General features: G+C 41.5%; 1 protein-coding gene across 2 annotated transcripts in view; it reads left to right on the forward strand.

Moving 5' to 3' along the window:
* Positions 1 to 18,495, forward strand: part of LOC102295371 (SLIT-ROBO Rho GTPase-activating protein 3) — a 37,970-nt gene extending 19,475 nt beyond the window's left edge. The window contains exons 9-22 of one of the 2 annotated variants that reach the window (XM_005927485.2): positions 1,108 to 1,305; positions 1,421 to 1,505; positions 3,051 to 3,078; positions 4,463 to 4,565; positions 5,786 to 5,846; positions 11,022 to 11,099; positions 11,422 to 11,556; positions 11,639 to 11,744; positions 11,819 to 12,046; positions 13,843 to 13,916; positions 14,021 to 14,201; positions 15,229 to 15,375; positions 15,495 to 15,810; positions 16,220 to 18,495. In XM_005927485.2, the coding sequence (XP_005927547.1) occupies positions 1,108 to 1,305; positions 1,421 to 1,505; positions 3,051 to 3,078; positions 4,463 to 4,565; positions 5,786 to 5,846; positions 11,022 to 11,099; positions 11,422 to 11,556; positions 11,639 to 11,744; positions 11,819 to 12,046; positions 13,843 to 13,916; positions 14,021 to 14,201; positions 15,229 to 15,375; positions 15,495 to 15,810; positions 16,220 to 16,684 (2,205 nt within the window). In that variant the 3' untranslated portion in view covers positions 16,685 to 18,495. Of the gene's footprint in view, positions 1 to 1,107; positions 1,306 to 1,420; positions 1,506 to 3,050; positions 3,079 to 4,462; positions 4,566 to 5,474; positions 5,506 to 5,785; positions 5,847 to 11,021; positions 11,100 to 11,421; positions 11,557 to 11,638; positions 11,745 to 11,818; positions 12,047 to 13,842; positions 13,917 to 14,020; positions 14,202 to 15,228; positions 15,376 to 15,494; positions 15,811 to 16,219 lie in introns of both variants that reach the window. The other variant, XM_005927486.2, reaches the window with a different exon arrangement.
* The last annotated feature ends 277 nt before the right edge of the window (positions 18,496 to 18,772 follow it).

The raw sequence follows: 18,772 nt of genomic DNA on the forward strand, positions 1-18,772 counted from the left end.
AATCACTGAAATCGATCTCTTATTATTGTTTCTTTTACCTTTATTCAACCAGGAAAACCCCATTTAGATCAAATCTCTTTTCCAAGGGAGGCCTCGTCTGATCTTTCTGTAAATTATTCCATGTCCAAGTGAATAGTAAGAAAAAGCTTTTTTCCCCAGCCTGTTAGAATTCTAGGCACATTAAAAAGAAACCATTTACAGAAGTGTAGCTGGTAAATGTTGGTGCTGGGACAGAGAAGGGTAAGGTGAAACTAAAGGTTATAGAGAAAGAAATACCAATACTGTTTTTTGCAAGTGGTCAATGATGCCCAATCCATAAAATCTGCATAGCAGGCATGAAAGTAATATATCTGTGTTTTCATTCATCTTTTTTAGCAAACAAAATAATTTTTCACAAAACTATTCCTTTAGGAAAAACAGAACCCATCCCTCCGATTAGTCTATCACTCATCATCATGGCACAGGAGGCACTTTCATACCTTCATTTACTGTGTTGTGTTTAATAATGCGGGCCACCAACACCCTCCACTACAAACATGTAACAACAGCCAGCCACTCTCCAGAGCTGTCACTATGCATTCATATTCATTCATTAAATCTGACACTGATATGTGGGGTCGTATCTCATCCAGTCTCCTGCTTCCAATGGGGGCCACCCCCAGCATGGTCACCAAGGCCACTGTGACTCACACAGACATGTTTAAAGGTCACCAGGGTGTGTGTATGTGTCAGTGGCTGTCTGTCATGAATAAGGAAATCCACGGTCCCTTCCTGTCTGCCTCACATGGAAGGCACATAGTTAATCTTTCATGTCGTGATGCATCAAGCTAGCAAGCTAATTACTCTATTGTTCACTCTGTCAGTCTAACTTGTGCAAATAGCCTGCAGCAGTATAATCTGAGCTGCCGTGTTTACACCACAGTTTGTTCGAGACACTGAGAAGACTAATGAAAATATGCCCAGTGGTACAAATATTCTTTTATTATTTTATGTGTACAAATGACCAGTTTGCTATCTTTTTTTAATATAATTGTATTTAAACAAATATATTCATGTTGTGATTAATGCTGAAATGACAACTAAAGTTTACATCTATATTTGTTTCAGGTGAGGAAGACTCTTGACGCCACCTTGCAGACCCTCCATGATATGCTTACTGTGGAGGACTTTGATGTTTCAGAGGCTTTCCAGCACAGCCAATCCACAGAGTCTGTGAAATCAGCCTCATCTGACTCTTACATGAGCAAGGCAAACATCGCCAAAAGACGAGCCAATCAACAAGAGACTGAGGGCTTCTACTTTACTGTGAGTAGTTGGACAAATGAACAAAGAAATTGCAGCGTGGTGTAAATGTGCACAGTACAACACAAAGAATGTCTAGAAATAGCACTAATTGTCTTTTTGTCTTTCTTATCAATAGAAATACAAGGAGTACTTGAATGGCAGCAATCTCATTGTCAAACTGCAGGCTAAGCATGACCTTCTGAAGCAGACGCTAGGAGAAGGTGAGACTTATTAAAATGTTGTCGCACTGTGTTTAGCGGTGTAGAAAGTTCTGTATTAAAGTAACTGCCAAGAAAGCAAGTATCTCTAGAGTATATTAGTACCTTGATATATAGAAGCACATATAGAAAATCTATTATAGCTGTTTTTATCCAAAGGAAGTAGAGCTACTTTCAGCAGCTCCCTTATTTACAAGATGTCACCATAGCAGGTAACTCTGCATGTTTGATTTGGCACATTTTTTACACCAGATGCCCATCCTGATGCAACCCCAAAGGAATTTGTGTCTCCTTCTGGGATTGAACCAGAGCTGTTTCACTTGTTAGGCAAATATGTAACAACACTATACAGCCAATTTAGCCAAAGGAAGTAATTTTTAAAAAAACATAATATCAGTGATATCAAAATATCAGTAATTCAGTTTGTATGTAGCCTACCCCATGCTTTTAGAAAATACAATACAAAATTATATCATTCAGAGCTATATTAAGAGAACAAAAACCCTGCAGTCCATGATAACAAGCACTGTTATACAAATTTAAGACCCGAGAGCTGTTAAAATAATGAAGCCAAAGGGTCAGTAAGGGTCTGTGTCTTTTAATGTCACAATGTTGCTACTTTGGAATCACAAACATGTGTTAAATAATTTTGTTTTGTTGGGAATATTAAAAGTTTTCAGACTCCCATATATCACAGTTGTGTCTGCTGTACACAGATTCTTTTAGAAATCAGATAATTAAATATTGATCAAAACAAAACACCAAATTATATTACTTATTATATTACTTATATTATTATAAATGATATTATGCAGTAAAGTTGTAGTTCTCATGGCATCCTGAAAACTGCACGATCTAAAAGCAGGTCATCTCAAACCATGGATTACTAGTATAGCATTGAAAGGATATTTCTTCCCATGCTTTCCTTACATATTCATGATATTAAATATGTGTTAAACTCATCCAGAAGAGAGAAGAAAAGTATATTTGATGTCATGATGTCATGGTGATCATCAGACTCTTGCTAGCGTATGCTTTAAGGTTGGAATTATGTGTTTGACATAAAGACGGATTGTGCTGGAAGCTGCTTTACACATGACATGATCCTTGAACAAACATTTCTGACTGACTGATCAAAGCGAGGCCTTAATTTGTTTGCTATACTGAAACGTGCGTGTGAGTGTGCTAATGTGGTGCACATATCATGAAATCATAATACTGTACAAATCAGCTCCCACTCTTGTTGCCTCTGGATACATTTTCACTTTCACAGAGCTAGTCTGCAGCCTAGTCCCCTTCTGGGGCTCTTGTGCTGTTTCTAGGGCGACCGTTGAATGACCACTGCCTGGCGGTGAGTCAGATTCAACCATGGCGTTCACCCCATTCAGCCTGACTGAATAGATGCCCGTTTTCTCATAACACCCCTTTCCTTCTCCATCTGCCAGCCATGTATAGTCAGCCAGCACTCAACCGTGCTGCTAACTTCTGTGATTGTAAAACTAGTGTGTTCTAATTTAGCCTCTCTCTGTGTGTGCTTATTCCTTTTAGGGGAGAGGGCTGAATATGGAACAACGAGGTAAGGTTTTCAGTGACAAGAGGGTGAATAAAGTCGGCAATGATGTGTAAAATCCTTCCTGTGTCCTTGGATATGGCACAAATAAAGTCACAGTGTAGGAATATCGTTACCTCACCATGTTGAATGGTTTGGATCCAAATTAGAGATGCTTTTATCTATAGATATATCTTAAGACTAGGGACTGAAATGCCAGTGAGATGGATAATGATTTGATTAATAAAAACAATTAAATGAGGAGAAAATTAAAAAATATTGACAAGAAGGGTGTGTGACAAATACAAATGCTTGACTTTTATTTTGATCAATTAAATTTTATATTTAATTATATCTGTATTGAGTATTTTGTGATGTATTACCTTTCAGTCATTATTACTTTGAGAAAGTCACAGGAGCTCCATCCTTGTATTATTTTTACTTTTAGGTTAATACACAAATTTGCTTTCTTGCCAAGTGTTAAATGAGAAAGTTGATGCCAGAAAGCTGATTCTGTTCATCCTGATGGTGTGTTGGTCCCACTCAGATGATTGTATGCTCAGATTGAGGCTACAGCAAAGGGTTTGCTAATTTAAGTTAGCATTTAGTAGCAAATAGCTAGTGCAAGCACAATGTATCATTTGTATAATTCGGATTTTAGATAATAAGCAACACAAAATATTATACATTTAAAGCCACTAGCTAAGCAATTTCAAGGTACTTATTTATTTATTTTTGGTTTTAAAACATTGTGCTAAGCTAGATAATATGATTATGGCTTTATAGAGATAACGTAATGCATTATACACTCACTCATTGATTGCCCACTAAATGAAACATATTCCACTGTACTTTGTAGTGCAGTACTTTGTACTGTCTATAGAAAGTATTAATAATGGATGTAGCAGGTTTTTCGCTTAATTTAGCCAAAAAGCCTAAAACTGACATATTTCACATTCTCTATTAATTTGTTTTTTTGTTAAGTTGCCCATCTTTATCTTTTCTTCTTTATCTCTGTCATATCAGGTTTGTAGTTTTTTGACAGGTGACAGAACTGTAAAGGATACACCTTTATGCTATTCAAAATTAATGGAGAGCCATGAATTATTTTCCCTTCCTGTCTGAGCGAGAGTTTGACTAATTGCACTCTGTCTCTTCATATTTATCATAAAGAAATGAAAAGAGTATCGGCTGTCTCATCTAGCTCTCAGCAAGAAAGCAAATGACTGTAGCCTATCTCAGAAACGGTCAATATATGACTACCATATTCTTTATGATTTGGAGCAGCCTATTGTTTTGGTAAAGATCTGAAAAGAAAAACATCTTAAGCAAAATCAGTTTTACTGTTGCATATTGCATTATTTTTCATGTTTGCATTGTACCAACCCTACAAACCCCACCATCTCCCCAGGCCCCCAACTCTTCCCCCTAAACCCCAGAGAATGCGGAAGTGTAGACCTCGCTCCATTTTTAACCCTAGGCTGTTTAACGGCAATATGGAGGCCTTCATTCAGGTATAAGCCCATCTGTGCCCTCTGTCTCTCATGAGCTCAGCTTTCTCGCTAGCAGTCCTTGGGGGTTCTCTTGCCTGTGACCACTCTTTTATCCAAACATTGCCTCACTCATGCACTGACTTTCCTCTTGCTCAATGCTTGTCTTCACATTTGACGAAAACACTAGATAAGGTGAAAGCTGGTCCAGCAGCTTGATGTGAAGATGGTGTATTTTCAAAAGCACCAGTATAAGGTTAGTTCTTGTGAGCCCCCAGCCTCCGTACACTGAATTAATTTGGCTGTATGTCAGTTGGCCACACAGCAGCTATGCAAATAAACAGATGGCCACTTCCACTCTAATGCTAATCAAACTCAGCAGACAAGCAGGGCATGCACCGACAAAAGTATAGAGATAAAACGATTAACCAATGAATCAACTGACAAAAAAACAAAAGGAAAAAAAAATATTTTTTTTGCTTTATTGATTTTTTTGTATAGTGTTGTATGTTTTATTATCATTATTTATATCTTAGTAGTTCTTCAATGGGCTTTTTTCTCACAGAACAAATAAAGAATCAGTTAGTTGAGGAGATGTCGTAATTAGAAGATCGACTGATAAATCCATTCTAATTTCCCTCCAAGTCAAGAAGCTGTTTTTGACTGGAAAAATATGTCTTCCCCCCACCCACCATGCTCTGAAGTAGGCCCTTCCCTCCCACTCCCCCCCAAACCATGCCCTGATGTCTCACACGCCACATGGCACTGATGCTTTTCTCAGGCCATGCCTCGTCCTTCTCTCTCTCTCTCTCTCTCTCTGTCTGTCTGTCTGTCTGTCTGTCTCTCTTTGTAAGATCTGTCTCTCTCACTAACCTGTTGTGGTTGTTGTTGCTTCTCTTCCTCTGTCTACGTGCCTTACTGCTCTTTGCCCAGGGGAAGACGGAATGTCCGTGCGAGGAGTCAGGTACTCTGTCTTATAGCTGGGTGGGATCATTACACTGTATTTAGTATGCTAACCAACATTTCTGTGCCTCTGTCCCATTGGGATTCCTGTGAAAATACTGTTATTGTGGTGCACTAATTTATTTTTGTTTTGCATATTGTGACTCAGAAAGTTAACGTTAAGTGATAAATGATATCATCTCAGCCTTCTCATCATAATGGCTTGCTAGTGTGACTGTTTCTTATGGTTATTAATTTCTGATTTAGTGGTTTCTCTAGTAATAATTTGATTGTGTCTATAGGATTCAGGCCAGCCTATACCAGCGGTGGTTGAGAGCTGTATTCGATACATCAACCTGTATGGTATGTTCCAGTTCTATTCATAAGTTATCTTTCCACAAAGGCTGATGTTTTATTTGTTTAGTGCAAATTTACAACAAAATTCAACAAATTCAAATTTAACAAAACAAAAATGCATCAGATTCTGCATTAAGGATTCTTATATTGCAAAGTAGAGACCCTGCAATTTTAGATAGAAACGACGACAATAAGAGCGCTTATGTCTCTCCAGACTCTCAATATAAAGTTTTCACCTAAATTAATCAACTCGAGCTTTTATTGGTGTCTATCATCACACAAAATTTGAAAATTATATCTTAACCCTTTCACGTATAGTGGTCACTACAGTGGAGAGATATTCAAAGGCTGTTTTCCTGTATGTGTGTCAGGGTTGATGGTATACTTGCACATGATCACAACACACAGTGTATATTATTTATTCGTTTGTCAACTTCATAAGCCAAAAACGTATGTTGTCCACCTAAGTGGACATGAAAAAAAAAACTTTTAAAAATACATGTGTAAAAAAATTAAGTTCAAAAATCTTTTTTTCATGCCTAAAGATGAATAAAAATGTAAAAAAAATCCTGATTGAGGTTGTCATAATTCATGCATGAAAGGGTTAAAAACTGCAATAGAGCGCTAACAGACCAACAGACAGACAGTTATTCATTACAGCAAGTAGACAGAGCAGACAGAGTTTCCCTTTTCATTTTCTTGCTTACATGTAGTTTTCAGTCTGTATAATCAAAACACAACAAAACATATAATTTTATACAATCTGATTGTTAGGGTTTTCTCTCTGTTATTGTAGGGTCTTTACCTAATATAAAGTGCCCTGGTGTGACTGTTGTTGGGATTCGGTCCTATATAAATAAAATAAAACTGAATGATATGTATATACAACCTTAATATTGTTAATAGTAGCCATTCAAATATTTTTGGTATTTTAGAAGTTATTAGCAGTGAAATAGCATTCAATGTGAGATAATATAACTGCTCCAACTGGATCGTTTGGAAAATCTTAAACTGGAGCATTTCATATGTACAAGCCTGGATGAGAGAGTGAGGTGAAATATTAATTTCTATGATTCATTCATTTCTCAAAATGGGTTGCATTCTAATATTCATGATGCTCAGCTTACATTAATCCTTATATATAAGAAAGAAGATGGGGTGTAAGTGATAAACAGGACTTCTACTGTCCAAGAGATGCTAATGAATCTCTTACTAACTAATAGTAACGTCTGTCTTGTGAAGATTATTATAATAAGAAAAACAATGTAATTTTGATTTCCACCAGTTATGACTGAAAAAGCAGAAGCTTTGGCCCCACCCCTCAATTTTTGAATTAAGGTGTTTATAGTCTAATTGCCACATTCATCCATCCATTTTCTTCCGCTTATCCGGGGCCGGGTCGCAGGGGCAGCAGCCCAAGCAGAGAAGATATAATCTCTCCAGTGTGTCCCAGGGCATCCTCCTGGTGAGACATGCCCGGAAAACCTCGCCCAGGAGGCGCCCAGGGGGCATCCTTGTCAGATGCCCGAACCACCTCAACTGGCTCCTTTCAATGCGGAGGAGCAGCGGCTCTACTTTGAGCCCCTCCCGAATGGCCGAACTTCTGACTCTATCTCTAAGGGAGAGGCCAGCCACCCTTCAGAGGGTGTCCCCAACCCGGAGTGGGCACTCCATCCTTTTCCAACTGAGGACCATGGCCTCAGATTTGGAGGTGCTGATTCTCATTCCCACTGCTTCACACTCGGCTGCGAACCATTCCAAGGCGAGCTGGAGGCCATCACCTGATCAGAATCAGAATCAGAATCAGAATCAGAAAGGGTTTATTGCCAAATGTTGAGCAGGTTTACAACATTAGGAAATTGCTGCGGTGCTTCAGTGCAAACATAGTGTCATAAAAATATAAAAATAAGAATAAGAATTAAAAGTGCTACGTAGAAAGATATATACATGAGTGCAGGTGGTGATCAGTGCCAAACATGGAATGATGCAGTGAACACAGCGTAGGGTCATGTGTTAGTGGTGGGAACAGTCGTACGTTTATTGTTCATGTGTCCACAGCAGAGGGGAAGAAACTGTTCTTATGGCGAGAGGTTCTGGTGCGAATGGACCGGAGCCTCCTGCCTGAGGGGAGCAGGTCAAACAGACTGTGTCCAGGGTGAGAAGGGTCAGCTGAGATCCGAGCTGCACGCCGCAATGTCCTGGAGGTGTACAGGTCCTGCAGAGATGGGAGTCTGCAGCCAATCACCTTCTCAGCAGAGCGCACAACACGCTGCAGTCTCTGTTTGTCCCTGATAGTGGCTCCAGCGTACCACACGGTGATGGAGGAGGTGAGGATGGACTCGATGATTGCAGTGTAGAATTGCATCATCGTCCGTGTTGGCAGGTTGAATTTCTTCAGCTGCCTCAGGAAGTACATCCTCTGCTGGGCTTTCTTGATGACGGAGGTGATGGTGGGCTCCCACTTCAGGTCCTGGGTGATGGTGGTACCCAGGAAGCGGAATGAGTCCACAGAGGTGATGGGGGTGTCAGTCAGGATGACACCTGACGAAGCCAACAGGACCATATCATCTGCGAAAAGCAGAGATGAGATCCTGAGACCACCAAAGTGAAAGCCTTCCGCCACTTGGCCACGCCTAGAAATTCTGTCCATAAAAATTATGAACAGAATCGGTGACAAAGGGCAGCCCTGGCAGAGCCCATCACCCACCAGGAACAAGTCCGACTTATTGCTGGCAATGCGGACCAAGCTCTTGCAACGGTCATATAAGGACTGAATGGCCCGTAGCAATGGTCCAGACACCCCATACTCCCGGAGCATCCCCCACAGGACCCCCCGAGGGACACGGTCAAATGTCTTCTCCAAGTCCACAAAGCACATGTAGACTGGTAGGGCAAACTCCCATGTTCCCTCGAGTATCTTCAAGAGGATAAAGAGCTGGTCCAGTGTTCCACGGCCAAGACAAAAACCGCATTGTTCCTCCTGTATCCGAGGTTCAAACTCTCCTCTCCAGCACCCTGGCATAGACTTTCCCAGGGAGGCTGAGGAGTGTGATTCCCCTGTAGTTGGAACACACCCTCTGGTCCCCTTTCTTAAAGATGGGGACCACCACCTCGGTCTGCCAGTCCAGGGGTACTGCCCCCAATCCACACGCAACATTGCAGAGACGTGTCAACCAAGACAGCCTTAAAACATCCAGAGCCTTCAGGAACTTGGGGTGGACGAGGCTCTGCCACCAAGGAGTTGTTTAACTGCCTCAGTGACCTCGTCCCCAGGGATTGACGGGTCATCCCCTTCGTCCCCGGACTCTGCTTCCACCACGGAAGATGTGCCAGTGGGATTGAGGAAGTCCTCAAAGTATTCCTTCCACCGCCTGATGATTTTCTCTGTCGAAGTCAACAGCACTCCACCCGCACTATACACAGCGCAGGTAGAACTGAGTCGCCTGACTGTTTCCAGAATCTCTTCGAGGCAGTCCGAAAGTCTTTTTCCATGGCCTCTCCGAACTCCTCCCACACCCAAGTTTTTGCTTCCACCACCACCCGCGCCGCATTCAGCTTAGCCTGTCAGTACCTATCAGCTGCCTCTGGAGTCCCACAAGCTAACCAAGCCCGGTAGGACTCCTTCTTAAGCTTGGTGGCTCCCCTCCCCTCAGGTGTCCACCATTTGGTTCGGGGGTTACCACCATGGCAGGCACCAACTACCCTGTAGCCGCAGCTCCATGCAGTGGCTTCGGCAATGGAGGTGCTGAACATGGTCCATTCGGACTCAATGTCCCCAGTCTCCCTCGGAATGCTGTTGAAGCTCTGCCAGAGGTGTGCGTTGAAGATCTTGCAGACTGGGGCCTCTGCTAGACATTCCCAGCACACCCTCGCTGTACGTTTGGGTGCGCCAGGTCTGTCCAGCGTCCTCCTTCGCCACCTGATCCAACTCACCACCAGGTGGTGATCAGTTGACAGCTCAGCCCCTCCCTTTACCCGATTGTCCAAAACATATGGCCTCAGGTCTGGTGATACGATTACATACCACATCGACCTGTGGCCTAGAGCAGGGGTGTCAAACTCAAATACGCAGTGGGCCAAAATTCAAAACTGGAACAAAGTCGCGGGCTAACATGAATATTTATTGAAAAAAAAATCTTCCTCCAGATATAAGAATGAATCTTTTCTTATGGACTCAAATAAGTTTTGCTGGAAAACTGAATATGGAACAAGCAAAGCTTAATACTAAACAATATATATATTAGCTGTATAATACCAGTAGGCCTGCTCTAATAGTAATTTGGTATGGCTTTGCGGGCCAAATGTAATTAGGCTGCGGGCCAAATTTGGCCCGCGGGCCAGAGTTTGACACCTATGGCCTAGAGTGTCCTGGTGCCACGTGCACTTATAGATACTCTTATGTTCGAACATGGTGTTCATTATGGCCAAACTGTGGTTTGCACGGAAGTCCAATAACAAAACACCGCTCGGGTTCAGATCCGGGAGGCCGTTCCTCCCAATCACGCCCTTCCAGGTCTCACTGTCATTGCCCATGTGAGCATTGAAGTCTCCCAGTAGGACAACAGAGTCCCCAGGAGGAGCACCCGCCAGTGCCCCACTCAGGGACTCCAAGAAGGCTGGGTACTCTGAACTGCTGCTCAGCGCATAAGCACAGACGACAGTCAGGACCTGGCCTGAAAGGCGAAGGGGTGAGCCCAACTATATCTAGCCGGTACCTCTCAACCTCACGCACTAGCTCAGGCTCCCTCCCCACCAGAGAGGTGACATTCCATGTCCCAATTGCCAGTCTTGTTAGCCGGGGATCGGTCTGCCAGGGCCTCCGCTCCTGGCCGCCGCCTGACTCACATTGCACCCGACCCCTACGGTGCCTCCTGCGGGTGGTGGGCCTGCAGGAAGATGGGCCCATGGCCCTTTTTCAGGCTGTGCCCGGCCGGGCTCCATGGACTAAGGCCCGGCCACCAGACGCTCGCCCTCAGACACCCTTCCCTTTCCTTTGTTTTTTTTAATATGTTTGAAGTCTCCTATCTTTAAGCTTGTTTTTATACTTAGATACAAAAAACAGAAGAAACTCCTTTACTGAGACATTCAACAGAAATAAATCTGGTTTATTTTTAAGGGGGTGTGCCATTTATATTAATACCTTTTTTTCCATTTTAGACTAACAGCTTTATATGTCCACAGGTCTTCAGCAGCAAGGTATATTTCGAGTTCCAGGATCCCAGGTCGAAGTCAATGATATTAAAAATGCATTTGAAAGAGGTTAGTCCCAGGTCACTTAGCCATCTACTCTTGATTGATTTTAAATTTCGTTTTGCCCACCTCAGAAACCGCAGTTACTCTCACAGGACTCTAAAGTGCAAATAAAGAGCCTGTGTGCCATATGTAACCCTGTAATGGACATGTAAACCATTTAATGCATAATGCATGAGATCAGCATCCTAAATGAGCAAACATAACTGCACTCTTAATGCATACATTAACTTCCGAATTTGAAATGTATATTAAGAATCACTGCTATCTTACATGAAAGTGAGTGCAATGGATGAATACTGAGTAGACTGAAAATATGCTACATCTACAGGAGAAGATCCACTGATGGATGATCAGACAGATCATGATATTAACTCTGTGGCGGGAGTTCTTAAGCTTTACTTCCGGGGGTTGGAAAACCCCCTGTTCCCTAAAGAGCGTTTCGCCGACCTCATATCCACTACCAGTGAGTAACATTCCAGGAAAACATGTGGAATATGTTTTATTTAGTGTAGCACTCTGTGATTGATGTTGTTTATTACTTTTAGAGCTTGACTCTGGTGCAGAAAGAGCTCATCACCTTCAGCAGATAATCGTGACTCTTCCGCGGCCTGTGATCATCGTCATGAGATACCTGTTTGCATTTCTAAACCAGTAAGTCTCGTCACTACAAATTTTCCGGTGTGCAAAATTAAAATAATGATACTTACTGGTTCTGTTTTCCACAGTCTTTCCCAGTACAGCGATGAGAACATGATGGACCCCTACAATCTCGCTATTTGCTTTGGCCCCACACTGATGCCCATACCAGATGACCAAGATCCTGTGGCCTGCCAAGCACATGTTAATGAGATCATTAAGACAATCATCATCCACCATGAGGTCATCTTTCCAACCCAGCGAGAACTGGAGGGACCTGTGTATGAGAAGTGCATGGCTGGAGGGGACGAATACTGGTAGGTTCAAAGCTAGGTGTCCAAAATGTGCTGTGTTTTCTGAGCCATTAACAACTTGGCCTTGGAAAAATAGCACCATGTAACATTTTCCACTTCCTACCCTGGCTCTAAGCCATTTTGTACAAGGCTGTAGATTTTACACTCAATACTGAATTATCTTCTTAGACAGACACCTAATAAAGAGGGTATTGGCTTTTTTCTCATAAACACAAGACTTCTTTTCTATAGCGACGCTAGCAAGTGTTGTTTATTTAAAGACTGTATGCACCAGCAATATGATTATTGAATAACATCAATAATGCCTTTCTTAAATGATCCAACTGCTAGAATTAAAGAATGAAGAGTAGCTGTTCAGTTCCTTGTTAAAAGGATTTATCCTGATCAGTCATTTTATTGGATAATATGAATCTCACATTTAATTTAGTAGGTAGTTTGGATTTTGCTTTAATTTGGTGTATAAAGTGTATGTTTTAGAGGTTTCAAAAAAATACATGAAAAAATATGCATATAGAAAAACTAAAAATGCCAGGATCTTTTTTAGCTTTTCATTTGCATGAACAACATTTGCAATAAAAACTGACACTTTATTAGGCACAGTTTGCTAATACTGGGTTGGAGTCCCTTTTGCCTTCCGAGCTGTTTTATTATTCATGGCATAGCTTCATTAAGGTCCTGGAATATTTTGGTCCAAGCTGACATGATAGCATCACGCAGTTGCTGCAGATCTGTTTGTTGCACATCCACGATGCGAATCTCCCATTCCGCTCCGTCTCAAAGACTATCAGATTAGGATCAGGTGACCGTGGAGGCCGTTTGACTACAGTGAATTCATTGTCATTTGCAACATAACAGTTTGAGATGATTTGAGCTTTGTGACATGGCATGTTATTGTCCCGAAAGCAACCATCAGAAGTACGCTGTGAAGGCTGAATATGGTCAACAACAGTACTTAGGTAGGCTGTGGCATCTAAATAATGCTTAGTTAGTCCTGAGTGTCCCAAGGAAATGTCCCCTACACCATTACACCACCAGCAGCCTTAACCGCTGACACAATGCTCTGATTCTGACCCTACCATCTGAATGTCACAAAAAACATTGAACCTGTGCTGATTAAAAGATGCTGATTTGGTACTGACAGGCCCAGAGTATCACAAGACCCATCTCTTATGCTATTACACCACCTGTTGATACAAGGCACAATGGACCAATGCTTTCATGTTCCTGGTGCCAAATTATGACACTACTATCTGAATATAAAGGAAGAAAGACCAGGAAATATTTTTCCAGTCTTTTGTTGTCCAACTTTGGTAAGTCCACATGACTTGTAGACTTACTGACAGGAATGGCACTAGGTGTGCAATCACTGATATTTTTTTGGATACCTTGATTGTAACAAGTACTTATTTAGGATGCTGTTGCCTTCCTACCAGCTGGAAGCAGTCTGACCATTTTTCCATCACCTCTTACTGAATATTTTCTTTTTTGCGGATCATTCTCTGTAAACCCTAGCTGTGGTGGGAAAATCCCAGTAGATCAGCAGTTTCCGAAATGATAAGACCAGCTGATAAATCACGTAAATCATCTTTCTTTCATGTTCCAATGGTTGGTTTGAATGTCAGCAGGTTGTCTTGACTGTCTGCATGCCTCGGTCTATTGAGGTTGCTGCCACATGATAAATATAATATTGGTCTGGTAATTAAGGATTCCTTTGTTATAAAAGGTAATGATTGAAGAATAAGAGTGCATAAATGGCTCTTATTTTTTTTCATTTCCTTTTCTGCATCTCCTCTCTCCAGTGAAAGCCCCCACAGTGAACCAGGAGCTCTGGATGAGATTGACAATGGTACCGGGCCTAACACAAGTGATGATGGTGAGTCAGCAAACACATCAATCCATTGTGAAGACAGCAGCTGGATGTTGAGAAGCTGACAGAGAAAATAATGAGATTTCCTCTGATCTTTTTTCATATGGCAGAATTGGAGCAAATCGAAGCCATAGCCAAATTTGACTACGTGGGCCGAAGTCCAAGAGAGCTGTCCTTTAAGAAGGGAGCCTCTCTGCTGCTCTACCTGCGAGCTTCTCAGGACTGGTGGGAAGGGCGACATAATGGTGTGGATGGGCTGATCCCACATCAATACATTGTGGTACAAGACATGTAAGTTAGATTTATTTAGGCTGTGAAGCCCATGAAAAGTAAAAAAAAAAATGCTTGTCAGTTGTGTTCCATTTTCAGAAAGCTTGGCCTTAATGAAATCTTCCTAATGAAAGGATCATTATGAATAAAATGCTACACTTTCATTTTATTGCATTCTTATTGGAGCAACAGATACTCAAAGAGGGCAGACCTCAACTAAGCACATTAATCACTCTTATTTATTCCAAAATGTGTTGAGATCTTTATTTGGCTACAATCCATCTTTTCATGATTCAGATTCAAGTGGTAGTTATTCTATAATTCTGCTAACAGACAAAGGGTAACAAAAACATAACCTTTGTGGTCGAAGCAATTACCCTCTGATCCACAATTTGCTAAAAAGAGATTTTCTTCGAATGGACATTCACTCAGGTCACGTATTGAATGGAGGCCTTTAATTTCTTAATGGCTTCTTTTCTGATAAATAGTAGGCAGGTAACAAAATTAAAGCTAAATTAGGAAGAGTAGTGATTTATGCAGAAAAGGACCAAAAGGACAGAGTAATTAGTGGTTAATGTTTCCCTTTAAAAGGATGGGCTTGGTAGGTACAATGCTGTGGTGTTTTTGTACAGGGATGTGATTATTAAGGATTCTCATTTGATTTTCAACAACTATAATGAAAGAAGTTGAAGACTGTGAAACTGCCTGAAACTGCAGTTCCCTATTGACTTCTAGACACTGACTCCAAGGAAATTACAACTCTGTTACGTCGGCTTTGGCTTCAGAATCAAGCACTTACAGTTCTGGCTTTAACAGATTGTATAGTTTTGTACAAAAACTCAATGAACAGTTGCTTTAAATGAAATGGGAATGTAGTTATCAATGATTCATTCATCAAGAAAAAATCTTTAAAAAAATTGAACACAGAAATGAATTAACAGTTCAAACACTGCAGAACTCCTTATTTAGTTTATCTAGCAGACTACTGTTAATTATTTTCTATGTTAAACATGAATAAAAAAGCGTCATCGATATGCATCTGTATCAGGGACGACGCGTTCTCAGAGAGCATTCATCGGACTGAGAGTGAGACCAGCAGTGGGCCGCACCACGATGACAGAACCTCATCAAGGAATGAGCGTCAGTCTCCTTGTGAACACACACCTGAGAACCGCTTTGGACCAGCATTAGGAAGGTAGTAACAGTTAGATATTTGGGATGGACTTGAGAGAGGAAGGACATTGAACATTTATCCAGAGCAAAGAAACTGAAACTATTCACGAATTAAATATCAATTTCATCGCCTCTTTTTAGGGTGCGAGTGCGATCAGATGGCGCTGCAGCTCCACGCCATAGGAACGGCGCCGACAGCCTGAGCCCCACCAGAGCTGCTGATCTACCCCCCAGGGTTATGCCTCGCCCCCAGAGTCCACACAAAATAGCTGTCAGCAGGGGTCTAACTGACAGTCCTGAGAAACGCCGTCTCACCACATTTGGCAGTGCTGGCTGCATTAGCCACCCTGATAGAAAGGCGTTTGTCGACAGCCACTCTCAAAGATCATCACCAAGCACCACCCGGCATGCAAGTTTAGGAGACCACAAGGCTCTTGAGACCGAGGCACTCGCTGAGGTGATTAAAATCCTTAAAAGCACATGCAGTTTTTATTAATATAGACTTTTCTTATTTTATTGTATAACAAACATGTACGTATACAACTATCCTATATGTATGGCTACTCTAAAAAGGGAGCTTCCTTTTATAGCTTCATCTGAAAAATCACAACTGTATCAAGGCAAAATTAAGGAGGAAAAAAATCTCAATTCTCGCTACCATTCCTAAATATTATGTGCATCATTAGCTCTTTGATGGGTACCAAAACATTACACAGTTGGCAAATAAAATTTTGGGTTTAGTTTTTCCACCATCACATAAAAAGGCTCGAGCTCTGAGGAATAAAACTTAAAATAGATTTAGCTACTCTCTGCTTGGTTGCTTGACATCAGTGTCTTTTGTTTTTTCCTCTACTTATGCTTCTCAGGATATAGAGAAAACAATGAATACAGCCCTGCATGAGTTGCGTGAGTTGGAGAGGCAGAATGTAGCCAAGCACGCGCCTGACGTTGTGCTCGACACATTGGAGCCGCTTAAGCACCCTGGTGGAGTGCAGGAGGTGTCTGCCAGCCCTCTCCATACCATGGTGATCAGGGATCCAGATGCAGCCCAGCGACGCAGCAGTAGTAGCTCCTCATCTGAGACTATGACCACTTTTAAGCCCGCTCTGTCAGTCCGTAGACCAAGTGCTCCTTTAAGGCCCCCGCCTGTCAGACCTGTTCGACCGGCTCCTGTGATTGGACAGGGCCAAGGACCTCACCGCTCCAGCAGCTCCAGTTCGTCTGGTTTGGGCAGCCCGAGCATTACTCCCACTGACAGGGTCTTCCCCAAAGCACCGTCTCCATCACCATCCACCTCCTCTTCTTCCTCGGACAAACAAGGTAACATGTAGCTCCAGTCAGACAAGTGGTTGAAGAATGCTGTGGATACAGAGTGATTCAGATTATCATCATGTTCCTTCCCCTTTTTTTGGACGGCAAAACAAACATTGACACCCGATGAATATTTACCACTAATCTTGTGTAGTGTAGGATAGGTGCTTGTTTCTGCCCACAACATCCACTCTGTTTCCACGTGTGTTGGGAACAAGTCAATGTACTGTACTGCAGTGATATGTTACGCAAAAATAGGATTTAAATCTATGAGAATTATTTTATAGTAATGCTGTCATGCTGAATAGCCATGCTGGGTAAAGGGATGCACTGGAAAATGCTTCTGTTTACTGAAACACAACAGAGAAGTATCTCAATGAAATGTTATTAGGTTACAAAGATGCCATGAGCGTGTTCTTTGTAAGTGGTTTCCTGCTCCATTATAAAGGGAATACTTAAGGGAATATTTCACCACTAATCATGTAGACATCTAGTCTGTGGTGGTGGTTCATAATATTCCTTTTATATACCATTTATATTGAAAGAAGTTGTCTCAGCAAGCCTGTCCCACAGCGTCACAGCATAAGCAGACAGACAGACAACATGGCCGGATGGGGAAAACACAGTGGACCTGTCTCAAACTGCAGTTTTTCTAATGACCACTAGATGCTGGCTCCAAGGAAATTGCAGCTGTGTAATGTTATCATGGGCTTCGGCCCCAAGCCGTTAAAAGATTCTATACAAAACCTCTATGCACGGTGGCTTTAAATGAAATCCTCCAAATGTTACCTTGAAATGTAAGGAGCTGGGTAAAGCTAAGAAAAAAGTGTTGGTGAAACTCCTGGCAGCAGACTGATTGGCAACTAAAGCACAAATGGGCCTAATTGGCACCAGTTTGCCAGCTTGTGCTGCTGCTTCAGTCTGGCAAGTTTACGGCCACTGCGATGGTAGTCTCATTGTCCAATAGCCTGTGTCAGGCAAAGTTGTGTCAGACGGCAGCATTGCAGCTCCTCTTCTCCCTCCATTTGTTACATTTCCTCAGCAGTGGACCAGGACTGTTACATACCCACTGTGATTCTAATATTTGATAGTGTCCACTCCGTGTCAGGACTGGGAATCTGTTTCTAAAGTTACTTCTTAATTCTTATATATCAAAAGAAAAGTAAGTGATTTCCTTAGCCAAAACTACTTTCTCTTTTTTCTTCATCTGTTAATGTCAGAATGGGCCAGAGAGTAGCAAAATAACCTGAAGTACAGTAATACAAATAATACCGAAAGTTGTTGTGACCATTATAGATATGCTGTGCCTATAATTAAAACAATGAAATAAAGACAAACATAAAAAAAGAGCTTATATTATTGTCAACTCTCTATATTAAAGGATTAGCTGTGTTACCTCAACAGACTCTCGTACACTTCAAATGACTAATGCACTTATACAAAAAACACTACAGGGAACTGTGCTGCATTTGTAAGTTTTGTGTTTTCATTTTGATGAACTTGTACTAGGAACATGATATAGCACATCATCATTGAAGCTTGTCAAGCCTCGTCTAGAGTACACATGGTCACTGCAGGCTGTGCGTACGTTTAGCCAAACTTGTTTACTGTTGGTGATATTTGTGGTCCGTCTTATGAGGATGATCAGTATATCTTTAATGTGTAATAGGTACATCGGAATGAATATATACATATTGTTAAAGGACGCTTGTAAAAGTAACATTGTATGATAGAAACAGGATATATTATCATCTCTAGTGTGTAGATTTTTGTAATTCTTACCCTTGCACAGAAATTGGTAAAACAATAAATCAATGAAACCTCCCAGAAATGTCTTCAATGTCTCTGTGGTGATTTTGAGTTAAAAACAAAACAATGTAGATGATCGATATTGAACAGTAGCTGTGCTGCAAATGCACCTCACAAAATGTAAGTAATGCAGTGACTTTACTTCTTTGTAAGAAATGAAAATCAACATAATGTATAATTACTTTGACTTAAATGCATGTACAGTGGAAATGCTGTAACTATAGTTGTGTTGCAGGGCCATCTACTGGCTGGCATGGATTATAGTGCCATCCTGAAAGGCTATATAATCACTGAAAGAA

Source organism: Haplochromis burtoni, unplaced genomic scaffold (genome assembly GCF_018398535.1).
Source record: "Haplochromis burtoni strain Fernald_Lab_line unplaced genomic scaffold, NCSU_Asbu1 Contig_100, whole genome shotgun sequence".
In the NCBI taxonomy this organism is placed as follows: domain Eukaryota; kingdom Metazoa; phylum Chordata; class Actinopteri; order Cichliformes; family Cichlidae; genus Haplochromis; species Haplochromis burtoni.